This window comes from Camelus ferus, chromosome 2 (assembly GCF_009834535.1).
Source record: "Camelus ferus isolate YT-003-E chromosome 2, BCGSAC_Cfer_1.0, whole genome shotgun sequence".
Taxonomy (NCBI): domain Eukaryota; kingdom Metazoa; phylum Chordata; class Mammalia; order Artiodactyla; family Camelidae; genus Camelus; species Camelus ferus.
In genome coordinates this window covers 113,587,588-113,603,410 of record NC_045697.1, presented here as the reverse complement: position 1 = coordinate 113,603,410, position 15,823 = coordinate 113,587,588, and the positions used below count along the sequence as shown (strand labels likewise).

Sequence of the window (15,823 nt, the reverse complement as noted above, 5' to 3'; positions counted from 1 at the left end):
AAGAAGAAAGAAAGAAAGAAAGAAAGAAAGAAAGAAAGAAGAAAGAAAGAAAGAAAGAAGAAAGAAAGAAAGAAAGAGAAAGAAAGAAAGAAAAGAGGGAGGGAGGGAAGGAGACGGGAGGGGAGGGAGGAAGAGAATAGAATAGAAGAAACAAGATTTAGCAGCCAGGTCCCTCAAGCAATGTGGTTGGATATTTATACATATATTAAATCAAGTCAGGGCTTTGGGTTTCTACAACCTAGCCTTTTCCATTACCCAAGCAAAAGTATTTCCTAAGGCCAACTCTAGGTTAATTTTAAGAGGGTTAATTTTAAACTTTTCAAGAAGTCTCCAGACAATAGTTCCGAGTTTCAGTTCCTTTTCTTACTGCCTTCCTCAAGATCTTAGTGTCATTGCGATCCCTTACAAGATCAAGAAGGGATGTTATGTTTTAAGAAGCTGTCTTGTTGATGCTGGGAGACTGTTAATCTTTGTGGTTGAACAGGTATTTCTGCCAATGGGTAGGTTTGATGGATGCGCAATGCAGAAACACAATGCACAGGGGGGAAGGGGGAGAGGAGGCCAAAGGTCAGAGGAAAAAATTTCTTTATATTTAAATTCTTCTTGTCTTGCTACTGTGAACGAAAAATACTGCAAACCACATCAGCAAACAAAGAATGCTGAAGCCGTCAAGTCATCAGTGGCTGCTGCCACCCCTCAGTGAAGACAAGCCTGCAGCCCCACCTCTGCAGCCACTCACAATGGTGCACCCTGAGGGGACTCAGAATAAGAAGGGACAGGACACTGGCCCTAGGCAGCTAGGTGCTTGTCAAAGGAATGAATTCAATGAGCCCAAATGTTTGCTTCCTCCCATACATAGAAGAGCACGAAATTCTTTAACTTGAGATGCCTGCTTTTCTTTAGATAACAAGTAATCTTTTAATGTGCCAACTACCTTGTCTTTGCTGTAAAACTCCTATATATCCTAGCTCCTGCCCTACCTCTTCGGAGCAGCCCCTCAGAGCGATCCGAGAGGCTGTCATCCTGGCTTGAGTCCTCCCGCCAAATAAAACATAACTCTCAACTTTTAGGCTGTGCGTTTATTTCAGTTGACACCACAAAATGTGAATTTTATTTCACACTTGTCATCCCTGCTTCAGAATCATCACACAAGGCATAAGCTAGCATCTGATTTCAGACTTTAGCTGCTCCTCCAACCTACACGTCATCAACTGCCATGAATATAGCTTCAAAAAACTAAGAACTCCCAGGAAAATCAGATAAATCTTTGGCATGCTGCAGCTGAAGGAGAAAGAAACCTAAGAGCAGATGAGGCAGAAGTAACTTAGGCAATAAACAATAATGAAAAATAAAGCATATTCAGTATTTACAAAGCGATAAGGGAAGACATTGGAGCAGTAAGAAGGCACATGAAGTCATAAAAACCAAATAGAAGGTATTATTACTAAAAAACAATAGTTGAGATAGTAACTCAACAGATGGACTGCATTCTAGAATAAAAACAGGAGAGGGATGAGTTATTGACCTGCAAGATTAGGCAAAATAACTTTCTCAGAAGATGTTAGGAAGAGAAGAAGAAATTTTAAAAGTAATGTAAAAGAGATACAGAAGTTGGAAGTATAATTCCAATTTTATTTAATCTATGTAAATTTCATAGATTTACAAGAAATAAATACTGGTAAGGCAATTTCTTTTAGAAATAATTACAGGGAAACTTCTCAGAATGAGAGAATGATCTCCGGTTTTATAAAGCGCCAAGCAAAATTCCACATGCATTTTGTAGTCACAAAATTTTAAATCATCAAAGAAAACTGGAACATCCTAAAAGTGCCAGGGGGAAAAAGTAAATTAGCTAGCAAAGAATCAATTTGACATTATAAGTTATACTTTGTGAAAAATAAAATGGAGTTAGGAAAAAATGAAACCTCAAAATTCAATTTTTCTTTCTAGTTAAGTGAAGGAGAAAAACAAGGTTTCAGAAAGCTTAACATATAGACCCAAGTTGAATTCCTGCAAGAAAGAAATACATCAAGCAGGGTACTATATGATAATGGAAGTTTTGCTAGATATGTAGGTTTGAAACTTTTTATCTCCTTAATAAGCGAAAAAAAAAAATGGAGAGGAGAAAAGAAAAAAGATACTTCTTTATTGATAATCTAGAATAAAATTTCTAGAAAATTACACCATAATGGAAGGCTGGAAGTAGGGTACGGGACACCACAGAATGGTGCCTTGTGAGTTAGTTTTTTCTCTCAAGGGTACTTATAGTCTTATAAAATTGATAAGAAAAATAAATGTGTTTGTGAGTTTCAGGGATGAGATCTAGAGAACAAAACTAGCCTGTACACATTGTGAAGCAGAAATATATATTTGAACTATATCGAAAAAGGGAAAAAAATAAAAAGTAGAGTTGATACTTCACGTAAAATTAAGTTATATAAGCCTATAATAAGCTATAATCACAGTTAATTTCAATGACTTAATGATATATATTATTATATCAAAATTAATTTTTTTTCAGAGGTAATCCATAACCAAGAAAAGACTTCATGCATAAAGTTAAGAAGCAGTAACACATTTTTAAAAAACTGGTGTGATGTGAAAAAATATAAATTAATATTCAGAAAATGCAAGAGAGTTTTGTAAACAAACTACAACACTAATAGGAAAAAAAAAGTAAAATTATGAATAGCCAATTATCAGAAAGGAAATTCTATGTTATGAGCATTAGTGATCAGCAAATTTTGTTAACCTATGAGATTGATTAAAAAAAAATCAGAAAATTTGATATTACCAAATGTTAGTGAATAATCAAGAAAATAAATTTCTTTCTGCATAGTCTGCACAAATCTTTACTTTTACCAGTTTATTTCCTGTTGTTGTTTTATGATTGATTTAGGTACTTTTTTATTATTTAAGAAAATCAGACTCTTATGTATAATATATGTTGAAGTTATTTTACCCCATATTTTCATTTTTTTTTTTTTTACTTTGTAATGTTGGCTCTACATAAGGCTCTTGTACCTCATGTAAATAATTTAACAGTCTTTGTGGTTTTTTTTTTTTTGAATTTCTTATGCACAGAAAAGTCTTCATTTTATGAGTTTTTAAAAATACTCTATTTTTTCTATCTCTACATAAATGTGTAGTAATCTTTATTAGCTTTAGTTCTGGTTCCATTATTCAATTTTGTTTTTTCTGGCTATCTAACAGGTGTATTTTTGCACATAAACTTGTAATTAATTTGTCTCATTGTAAATTTGATATTGGAATCAATATCAGATTTACAGATTCATTACAGAATTGTATAGCTCTTCGGTCCAAGAGTTTTCTAATCATTCGTTGCAATTAAGTATTATTTTATCGTATCCAATACAATAACATTTTTTAACCAAAATGTGTTGACACTATCTCCCTTACAATATTGAATAATGGTAGTAATAGCGGAGAATTTGGTCTTATTTATTATTTCAATGAGAATGTTAGTGGGGTTTTCAAGTTGATTTTAATACAGGTAAAATTTATACATTAAGAGTTTTTTTTAACTCAAGAATAAATTTTAAATTTTGTATCATAGGTTTCTCAAAATTGAACAGATTAAATAATTTTTCTCCTGTTCTATTCATGTGAAGAACTGTAACAAACCTTTCCTTAATACTGAAGCATCGAGTTGCTGGCATAAACATCTTCATGGTATTATATGTAATTCATTTTAAAGCCTAGCTGTTTAGGCTTATATTTTTCTCTAAGATTTTTACCAGTATTATTAAATGAGATTAGTTTATTTTTTCTAGTTGTGTATATGCAGTCTTGGTTGGATTTTGGTATAAATGTTATAAATCTACATAAAATAATTCTGAAGCATTTGTACATGTTCTGTGCTGTAGTACAATTTATTATTTTTTCAAAACTTTTATTGAAGAATTGTTTATGTATAATTTGGTAGCTTCAGGTGTACAGAAAAGTGATTCAGTTTTATATATATGTGTGTGTGTGTGTGCCTATATATATATAATGTATTTTCAGATATTTTCCATTATAGCTTATCACAAGATACTGAATACAGTTCCCTGTGTTATACAGTAGGTCCTTGTTTATCTATTTTATATATAGTAGTGTGTATACGTTAATCCCGAAATCCTAATTTATCCCTATCCCACACCCCTTTCCCCTTTAGTAACCAAGTTTGTCTTCTATGTCTGTGAGTCTATTTCCAGTTTGTAAATAAATTCATTTGTATCCTTTTTTAAAGAGTCTACATGTAAGTGATGTAAAACATTGTATGTCTGACTGACTTCACTCACTATGATAATTTCTAGGTCCATCCATGTTGCTGCAAATGGCAGTATTTCATTCTTTTTTAGAGTTAAGTATTATTCCACTGTATATATACATATCTATACACACCGCATCTTCATTATCCAGTCATCTGTTAATGGACAATTAGTTCGCTTCTGTCTAGGTTATTGTAACTAGTGCTCATCAAGTTACAGTCCAACTAACAGTGTAGGAGGGTTCCTTTTACTCCACATCCTTTCCAGCATTTATTGTTTGTGAACTTTTTAATGATGGCCATCCTGATTGATGTGAGGTGATACCTCATTTTAGTTTTGATTTGCATTTCTCTAATAATTAGTGATGTTGAGCATCGTTTCATGTGCCTGTTGGCCATCTGGATGTCTTCTTTGGAGAAATGTCTCTTTAGGTCTTCTACCCATTTTGGATTGAGTTGTTTTTTTGAGTATGCATATGAACTGTTTGTACATTTTGAAAATTAATCCCTTTGTGGTCTCAATGTTTGCAAATATTTTCTCCCATTCTGTAGGCTATGCTACAATTTAAACAACATTAGTCTTATGTTTCTTAAACTTCATAGGGATTTTTTCCTGAAAAACCATGCGGACTTAATGTTTTAGAAGCAGAGATTGTCATTCATTTTTTCTTTTTTCTTTAATAATAACTGGTATTCTTCAATTTATCCCTCATTTCTGGGCTCAACTCAGACAATTTATGTCTTTAGAAAATGACCTAGCTTTGTCTAAAAACTACAATAATTATTATTCACTACAAATTGTATGCAACCCTTTTCCATTTATAGAGGATTCCCTACACTTCCCCTTTCTTAGTAATCTGATGTTAGACATTTCTCCAATTTTCCTTCAAGTTATAATTTATGTTCCTGTTCCATTTTCCTTGATAATTATTATGACAGCTGAGAGGAAAAGGGGTAGATAATTCTTTACCATTTTAAGTCAGAAATAAAAACTAGAAAACTAGTTTTCATTTTAATAATGTAAAGACTATCTTGCAGGCTTGTCATACCTACAAAGTCAATCTTTATTTTTTTATTTGCACTACAGAGTTACTTATTTAGTAGAAACAGCAGTTATTTATTTTCGATTAAATATAATTTTTAAAGCACAAACCACAAACAGAAAGATTATCAGAAACTTAACAGGTAAGGAATTTAATTTTAACCTTAGCAACATCTCTAAGGCATTTAAATTAAATTTGATCTCAACATGGCATAAGTCCTTCTCTTTAATAATATAATTTAAGAAGAAAATAAAAAATTGACAAGGCTTGGATAATTTACAGTTAACAACATTCTACACTATGAAATTGATTTGCCTTAGCCAGGGGACTCCTTGCTCAGCATGTTTTAGAAGGTTGACCGCCCCCCACCCCACCCCCCAAAAAAGGCAAGAAACTTGAACTAATGAGTATTTTTATACTAAATGTTTGGTGTCAAAAACCAGCACAGAGCTTTTTTCCTTATGATCTTCTCTTAAAAATATTCATCCCCCCACTTTTAGAAGAAATGGAGAAGGAGGAAGAGAAAGAAGAAGAATTTTCCAGTCAACTTTTTGTCCTCCACAGTAAGTATTTCAAAATGTGTCAGTTTCTTTAAGTCTTCAAACCCTCACCTCTCCCTTCAGTGTCATTCAGTGAAAGGAGTTTCTAGTACATTCACAATGGAAGAAGACCAATAGCTTCAAATGCACTATGAAATAGACCCCTTCTCCCTCCCTCAGGGAATGTTTGCCAGCCTGGAGAGATGCAAGGAAAGCCATCACGTCCAAGAACTCCCACTGGAACAAGACAGAGTTTGACTGCCACATGGAGGAGAGGTGACACAAACTAGCTTTGACTCTAGTCCCCTTGGTGTGAAGAAATGTTTGTCACTTGAGGTGGGAAATGGTGAGAAAGACATACCCTTGAGGCTCAGCTCCACAGGGCCTGCCTAAGCCTTTGATTAACCAGAAGAATTAAGAAACATCTCCTTAATGTACGGCACAGGGAATATAGCTGTTACTTTATAATCACTTTATATGGAGGATAATCTGTAAAAAGATCAAATCACTATGTTGTACACCTGACCTGAAACTAATATAATATTGTAAACTAACTATACTTCAATAAAACAACAATGACCTAATTCTGAGTCATTTACTGAGTAAATGGAATAGGATTAAAATGGAAGAGAACCCCTCTTTATATTACAAACATGCAAAACCTGCCAAAAGGTGAAGGGGAAAGAACACTGAGGAATCCTCATCCTGGGCTTCACATGAAGCCCGAGGAATGTGAACCGTGTTGTACACTGAAGGTAGTGATATGAAAAGCAAAACCCTAAACCAGTTCAGCCACTGACTAGTTTGATTCAACCCCTTTGTTAGAAGTCTGATAGAAGATACAGTATGACCATTTCCAAGCAAAAATATAATATACATAAGTTTTTGGTCTTTTTTCTTGCACACGGTGTTCAAAATTCAATTAGAAATGGCAGTATTTGTAAAAAAGCAAAATGAAAAAAAAGATTCAGATTCATGATAAAAAAACAAAATACTTTCAGACCCAGAGATATACACAATGCTGAAACTATAAGACCCGTGACTTTAAAATAACTATAGTTACTATGTTAAAAGTTTTAGTGAAAAAGGTAAGCAGCAAGCATGAGCGGATGGGGAATTTTAGCAGTTAGATGGAATCCACAGAAAGAAGTCAAATAAAAATGTTAGAAATTCAAAACATGATATTAGAAATGAAAAATGCCTTAATGAGTTTATCAACAGGATGAACACATCACAGGAAATCATCCGCAAATGTATAGGTGGGTAAATATGTAGAGTACCCAAAATGAAATAAAACACATAATGCAAACAGATAGAACAGACCATTCAAGTGCTGTAGGAAGGTATCAAACCGTCTAACACATGTGTAACTGGAGTTCAGGAAGGAGAAAAGAAAGAACGGATCAGAAGAATTATTTGAGTAGAAAGTAGCCAAAAATTTGCAAAATTAATGAAAGCCCACAAACCTATTTAAAAGCCAGAGCACTACAATCAAGCTAAATACAAAGAAATATTCACCTAACTAAGCATATGATGGTCAAGGTGTTGAAAATCAAAATTTAAGAGATAATCTTGCAGACAGCAGAGAACCAAGAAATTTTACGTACAGAGAAACAAAGAGAGAACCACAGCAAACTGCTTGCCAGAAACTGTGTGAGCAGGAAGAAAATACCATTATCTTTAAGGTACAAGGGGAAGGAAGTCATCTTGGAATTCTTTTTTTTTTTTTTTTTTTTGTAATTGAAGTACAGTCAATTACAATGTGTCAATCTCTGGTGTACAGCCCAATGTCCCAGTCATGCATATACATACATACATTCATTTTCATATTTTCCATTAAAGATTATTACAAGATAATTGAACATAGCTCCCTGTGCTATACAAACTAAACTTTTTAAATCTATTATTATATATAGTGGAGACATTTGGGAGTTTGACCTCTTGGAATTCTTAAGCTAGAAAAAAGCTCTTTCAAAAACTCCAGACAAAATGAAGACTTTTTCAGAAAACAAACTAGGAGAGTTCATTTCCAGCACACTTGTACTAGGAGAAATGTTGAAGAAGTTATTCGGGCAGAAGGAATATGAAACCAGAGGAAAATGTGTAACTACAGAAAGGAATAAATAAACACCAGAGATCATAAAAACTGGGATACGTATAAATGTTCTGATTTAAAATTTTTGAATAATAATAAATTGACTAAACAAATAGTAAAAGATATATTCTGAGGTTGATAACGCATAAAGAACTAAAATGTATGATAATAGTACAAAAGGACTTGAGGGAGAAAATGAAAGTCTATTGTTGTAAGTTTGTTTGACTATATGAGGAATGGTATAGTATTATTTGGAAGGAGACAATAATAAGTTAAATTTACAGTATTCATAGCTTGGAGCAACCCCTAAAAAACAATTAGCTAAAGCCAATAAGGGAGAAAAATATATAATCATAAGACATGCCCAATCCAAAGGAAGACAGGAAAAATACAAATATGACATATAATGATGCTAGATATTTCTCTCCAAATGTGTATACAATGGGCTGTGTGCATATGAAAGAGAAAATAGATGAATGTTTGCCTTAGCATCATTATTAGCAGCAATTCTAGGAAAAAGTGAATATATGAGAGACAGGCAGAGTGATTATGAGCACAATCTTAAAGTGTCAGGAAAACTTGTGGTCAAGTCCAATTCTGCCTCTTCTGAAGTGTGTAATAATTTGTCAATTTCTTAGTAACTCTTACCCTCTGTCTTCTTTTTATATGAGAGGACTTTTAATCTCCATCTCGAAATTGAGTAATTTTTTTTTACAAATGCAGCATATCTCCTACTCCATGTTATTTCTATAAATCCTATGTGTTATTATTATACTATAGATATTGAGTGTCAGAAGCTGGAAATCCTTGACATTTGTTCTGTAATTACACACTTACCCCTCTTCAACATGTTTGCCTCCACCAGACCCTCAAATGTGTACATTTAAGTGATAGCATTTTGAAATACGTTTGGTTACCATAGCCATATTGTAGTGTGTTTTGGCTAAAGTCTTGTTACTGCCCAACCAATAGCAGGATAAATATATAGTGGGAAATTATTCATAATGGTATAAATATCTTGTTGCCTCATTATTTACCCATTACAGACATCAAAGGAAATGTTCCTTCGAGCTCAGACAGGACCTCTCAACAAGGGAAAAGCTTGATGTGGTGAAAAAAAAAAAAAATCAGGGTCTTAATCTCAGAAAGCAAATGTAGAAAATCTTTTTTTTTTCTTTATTTTCCCCAAATACTGAATTAAAGCTACCAAGAAGATATACAGATTTTAATAAACAAAACTTTACATTTATTGATTTGTAATGGAGAGGAAAGCTGCAACTTTCAAGTGACTGGAATACAACTTTTTTCAGACTACATTCTTTCCATTCTCCAAATTTCCAACAGAATATAAAAACCGAAGCAAAGAATGGGCTTTGATTTTACTTGAGCCCATTATTACAACAAATATAGTTAATATATCATGAGTGATGCTTAATTCAACTATTGCAAAAAGATAAAACATCCCTGCCCTCTGTGATAGATCCCCAAAGATATCCGGGACCTAAACCCTGAAAAATCTGTGAATGTTATTTTATAGGACCAAAGGAATTTTGCAGATGGTATTAAATTAGGATCTTGAAATGGGTAGATTATCCTGGGTTACTGCATGGGCCCACTGCATATAATCTTTAAAAGAGGGGTTGACACAGCAGAAGATCATGCAACAACCTCAGGGGACAGGGATCTGGAGAGTTTACTCTGCTGGCTTGAGGATGAAGGAAAAGATGGAGCCCAGGACGACAGCTCTACAAACTGGAAAGGACAAGGACACTGATTGTCCCCTTAGACCCTCCGGAGGCAGTGTGATGTCAGTCCGGTGAAACCGAGTTCAGACCTCCCATCTCCAGAGCTATAAGTTACTAAAAGTGTGTTTAAGATAATAAATATGTATATAAGATAATAACTGGGTGTTAACACTAAGCTTGTAGCAATTTGTTACAGCAGTGATAGAAAAACAATGTGCCCCCCGTCCTTCCTCCAAATAAATGACAAATAAAATTCTTATTCCTATGAGAGTAAGTGTGCCTCCCCTGAGGACAAAGCTGGAAATATAGTCACAGAAATTTTAATTGAGGGGAGTTTCTCTTCTAAAGTGCATGTTTGTTGCATCTATTACTAACCAGATCTGCCTTAACAATTTTTGATAGAATTACTATTTATGGAGAATGCATTCTCCATGTCCTTGGCAGTGTATAACTCTAATTTGCAAAATATCTCTGAAAGATATTAGTTTGTAGGATGGTTGAGTCTATCCAATTTGTGTAATAACTTGGAAGTTTTATTTTCAGGAAGAAATCACCTGTTTCCAATGTGGTCCAAAGTTGGGGAGAGGCGACAAATCTACTGTGCTTCCTAAGCATGAAAATGATTGCATTTGCATTTTTACATTTTCCAAGTATTTCATAGTAGTAAACTGAATTAATTTTTTGACCATGTAAAATGCCCATGACAACCAATATTATTATAACTAAAAAAAAACCTCATTAATACAGAGGAATGTGTTGTATGTGTCAAGAAACTAAATCTCTATCAGTTACTAGTTACTTTGTTACACACCACGCAGTGCATCACAACCTGAATTTTATGCCTCAGCATTACATAATGATTTGGAGTGGCAAGATCAGCTTATATTACCAACCCGGTATGATGGCACAGATAGGCACTAGGATGTAACTCTGAAGCTAAAGGGTCAATTTATCTTGTGTTAACAGGAGCTACTGTTTTTTTTTTTTTAATGCCAGATACAAAGCATGTATGACATAGACAGTGCTCCAACATTTATTTTCCATTTTTAAAATTATAAAAATGAAACATTGAAAGGGATTCATAAATTGTCTTCAGAAATTTGAAATTAAGTATATAACCTTCAAAATATACTACTCCTATTATATTACAGCAAGAAACCATACCCAATAGTATTTATTAAATCAAGCTGTGTCATACTTTAAAAAAATCTCCACTTAGGTGGAAAATGAGCATTAAAATGCATACTGAAGTTAAGTACACAATAAAATTTAAGATGAGTTTGGAGATTAACTGTCAAGAAATAACAGTGGACAAAGTCAAGTGATTGTGTTATTATATATGAAACTGACTGGTTTTGCATTTCAAATAACTACCATGATGAAATCAATGTTAACTTAAACATGGTTTTAAAGAGTGAGTCAGTAGCAATGAAAAAAACATTTAGTTATGCATATTAACTAGCCATCTGGATATTATGGTTGAAAACAGACCTTTTATTCTCTAACAACAACAACATAATGATCACAAAATATGGCTTGGTCTAATTGCTTTTGACTGATAAAATTGCTATGATGTCCATATTATGATCGTAAACTTGCATTGAATTAAAATATGAGAAACTGTGGATGAAATAGTATTAAACATTTGGTGAGAATAAAAAATTATGAAACCAATTTTCAGTGTGTATTCATGTCAAGATTTTAATAATACCAATCTCAATGCAAATAACTCATTTTATGAGTCAGAGTGAAACTAGTGCCTGTTCACCTGCATTATTATACCTAATGTTTACTACTTGGACAATGTAAACAGTCTCTTTAGGTTAAGCTATTTCCCCAAATATTTGACAGAGTTGTAATTCAATTTGAATATCTGACGCAAAATCTCATTTCTTTGCCTTGTAGCAAATGCCTCTATATTTATCTCTTAACTTTGTTTTTACTCTTTACTCTGCTGTGTGTTTAAATAAGGGTGAATTTATGTGTTCATGAAAATTATACATATCACTCCCCTTACCTCTAAAATGGAAAATGTGGGCTATTATAGTATTTAATGAAAATTAATGTTTATCAAGCTTATCAAACAAAGCCCTTTTTCCTTCTTGGGATTCTTAATCTAGTTTGCCAAAAGTATGAGTGTGCAATGTTGGTAGGGGTTTGTGAGAAAGCAGGGAACAGACACAACAAAGTGCAAATGATATAATTTGTATTCATGTTAGGAATAAAGTGCTATTCATTCACAGTAGGAAAAATATTAAGTTAGAAGGAGTTGAAAAGTATTTTTATATGAGACAGTGCAGTAGTTATCTGCTGTATTTCCTCCCACCATTCATTCTATCCTCTCCTGCTAACAATTCTCAGGACAAACACAGTCTAGATCCTCTGAGTGAGGTACATGGTTAGCACTGAACACTATGGCATGTTCCTCTGCCAGAGTGGTGTTGCATACATGATCCAATTAAAGGCGGACGCATTAAGTTGTCATGGTACGTTTGGAGACATGTTAGACGAGAAACACTGTCACTTTTGTTAGACTTGACATGGAAGATAGCAAGCCCCTCTTTTTCCCCAACATGGTGCCTAAAAATGAAACTAACTTGGAGAGCATCACCGCCATATGGAGCTGCAAAATGGAAGAACTCACAATATAAATAAAATTTCTAGAAAACACTTTTCTTGGTTTCAGAATCAGATGAAGCAAGCAAAAAGAAATCCAGCCAACTGGGAAGTTGACTAAAGTAAGTATAGAAAAGATGACGTAGAAAGAATGAACGTCTCCTTATGTGAGCAGGAATATTAATAGCTAAGCAGGGAAATGAATGGTGTCTCAAAATTGCAAATATACTATGGACATTAGAAACCTGTGTATGATTAGGACTACTGAGATTATAGATCTATGTTTACAGTTACCATGATAACGACAAAGGTAGCATTATAAACACAGTAAAATTCATTAATAAATTAGCAGCAGTAAAAGAACCAAGGACTCTGTTCAACAACATCGTAACAGATGTTCCATGGTGGCCTTACTTATCATCTTTATCTTATCTTATCTTATCTTAGTCTTTCATGTGAAAGAAAATATGAATAAACATCAACCTGAAATTTCCTTTGGCACCATATCCAGTGGACTGTGCCATAGATAAATTTATTGTGGCAGTGTATTTCTCCACCAATGAAGATCTCAAATTTCAAAGAGAAAGAGGATGATGATTACACTAGTCAGCCTTCACTTCCGTGAACAGAAAGCATTGACATTCTAAGCACAAATGTGTTTGAAATAGGAAATTAGAAACTTGAGGATAGGCTTTAGAGAAGTAACCCCCACTGAGAGAAGACATGAGAAATTTTGTACCATGTGTTAATGCTTACTAGAGAACAAGAACTGTATCCACTTAGCTAAGTGGATAAACTAGCTCAGTCAGAAAATGTTGGTTGGCTTCTAGTCTCAGCCACTGTAGGACTTGTAGAATGGGGTCATATATGGGGTGGATGGGGTGGGCAGAGGCGGAGGGTACACACAGACCCAACCGCAGTTTCCCTCTCATTGGAACTGATCTAGCTATTGTGCAATAGAGTGAAACACAATAAAACAAGGTACACCTGTATGTCTATATCTGTCTGACTTATTCCCCAGCGCCATTTTTTTTTTCCTCTGGTTAGGACTTTCACTTCTCTGTGGAAATGAAATGGCATGAGTGGGCATTTGTATCTTGTTGCTGATTTTAGAGGAAATGTTTTCAGCTTTTCACCAGTGAGTATAACATTAGCTATAGCTTGTCATATATAATTTTTATTATATCATGTTGCTCACTGGATATTTGAGTTTTAGAAGTTGCATATACTCATTTACTGGATAGCATGGAATGCTGCTAGTTTTGAGTGGAGCCCAGAGCAATTACTGATGTTCTGACAAATATTAAACACTTCCTGTGAACTTATATTCTGGGCTTTGCCTCCATCACCAGCTAGCTAGTTCTTACGCATAGGTAGTTCTCAATTTAAATAAACTATTTCATTGCATTAGATTTAAGCTTAAACTTATCTCATTGATTTAGCGATCCAAAGAAATTTATGTATTTGTGACCAAGTGGAATTCAACTTTTTTCTTATGTACATACATATCATTATACTTAAACTATGAAGTGTTTTAAATATTCCAATTTGATTTTCAAAGACTTGAGGAAGACTTCTGTAAATATTATAGCTACATTCTTCAAAAGGTGAATGGTTTTAGTTTGAAATATTCAGTGTATTGTAACGTGCGACTTGTTACTAATCTAAACACGCTTTTCTTTTTATTTGACTGTGGAACATAGTCTCTTCTTACATAGTCTGCATCAAATTTCGACATAAAATATATAAATAAAGCTTGTTTCATTTAAATTTTATTTATTTCACCATATCAATTAAATATCAGATAGGAATATTAACAGTAGCTATTTTTGTGAAAATAAATTAATAGCTTAATTCATATTGCCATGTGATGTTCCAGAGTTAAGGAAGCTAAAATATGAAGTATAAAGAAATATTTTTGCATATATATATATATATATTTATTGAAGTATAGGCAGTTTACAATATTGTGTCAATTTCTGGTGCACAGCACAACGCTTCAGTCATACATGAACATATATATATTTGTCTCAGATTCTTTTTCACCATGTTACTTCAAGATATTGAATATAGTTCCCTGTGCTATACAGTATGAACTTGCTGTTTTAAAGAAATATAATACAATTTAAGTATAGAAAAACATAGATGGACTATTGTTATTATTCCTTGAACTAAAATATTAAGATTTAAAGACACATTTAGTTGTTTTAGAAAGGAAGGTATTTCTAAGATCACACTAAAAAACCGTAAGGAGTATTTGAAAATATTTAAACTTTGACTTCCGTTTTCAGTTTCACCAGGTAAAGAACTTGGAACTTGTCACTCTTGTTCCTACAACAACTTAAAAGAAAGGTGAACAAACTAGATGTTTGATGACTATTCTTGGATCCATCAAATAATTTAAGGTTTCAGGGCAAACTACATCCTGAAATCTTGAGAGACAGGCACATTCAGAAACAGAAAGTCGCCACGATTTACTTAACGATAACTGAAGTCCCTGCACTGCAGAAACTGGGCGCAACGCTGAAATGGTCTTTTGACAAATTACTGAGTGCAGACTCGCATAGGAGTGAGGCACCCCTGGGGATCGCAGACTTACATGGGGCCACAGGCTCTTACTGGCTTTCATTCCGGAAACCAACCAAGTTCTTCCTGGAGGGAGGTAAGAGAGACCCCCTTATTGCCATGGCCAGGGAGGAGGGGGGAAGGAGACATCCTGAAACCTTTCTAGCTTCTTCTCCCTAAAAAAGAGATCTTGCAGACAGAGCAAAAGAATTCACCAAGGGAAATTCTGAAAGGACATTGCATATGAGCAAAGGGAATTCTGCTCTACTCCGGCACATTCCAGCCTTCCTGTTTCATGGAAGAGGGAAAAAAATTAAATAAAATATAGTCATGAGGACAGGAATTCAGGAAACAGATTAGAAACACTATAGCCAAGGAAGGAGAAAACTGTACTCTTGGAGGAAGGATGGAAATAATGGTGATAAGCCACAGTCCTGGTCCACAGCCCACTACATCACTGAGACTTACTCAGAATTATTGAATATTCCCAGCTTCCAGGGCCTACCACCATCTCAGCAAGCTTCCAGTACAATGACAGTGAATTACAGCAGAAAAAGCTGCAAGACACAGACTCTTCTCGAGAAGCAGTACAAAGAGGAGTAGCAAAGCCAAGAAGAGAGATTAAAACAAAGACCCGAGAAGAACTTTAAGCCTCTGGCATCTGTTGCTGTAGCATTCATTAAAAACAGAACAACTCCCAGCCGGATTAACAAAATTACTTACATCCGTGCCTTATTTATCTCCCCATTAGCCAATTCATCATGTCCAGCTTCCAACACAAAAGAGTGCAAGGCATTGCAAGTGCAAAGAAAAAAAAATGTCTGAAGAGATAAAGCAAGCATCAGAAAGACCTTGAAGGGGAGGGTAGAGCTCAGTGGTAGAGCGCATGCTTAGCATGCACTGGGCTTAGTCCCCGGTACCTCCATTAAAAATAAATAAATAAACCT

General features: G+C 34.2%; 1 protein-coding gene across 1 annotated transcript in view; it reads left to right on the top strand.

Annotated features, from left to right (window-relative positions):
• The window catches only part of LOC102511557 (succinate--CoA ligase [ADP/GDP-forming] subunit alpha, mitochondrial-like), an 89,232-nt gene extending 73,706 nt beyond the window's left edge, over positions 1-15,526 (top strand). Inside the window, exons 2-3 of the mRNA XM_032466747.1 lie at positions 14,724-14,973; positions 15,375-15,526. Coding sequence (XP_032322638.1) covers positions 14,724-14,973; positions 15,375-15,526 — 402 coding nt within the window. The remainder of the gene's footprint in view (positions 1-14,723; positions 14,974-15,374) is intronic.
• The last annotated feature ends 297 nt before the right edge of the window (positions 15,527-15,823 follow it).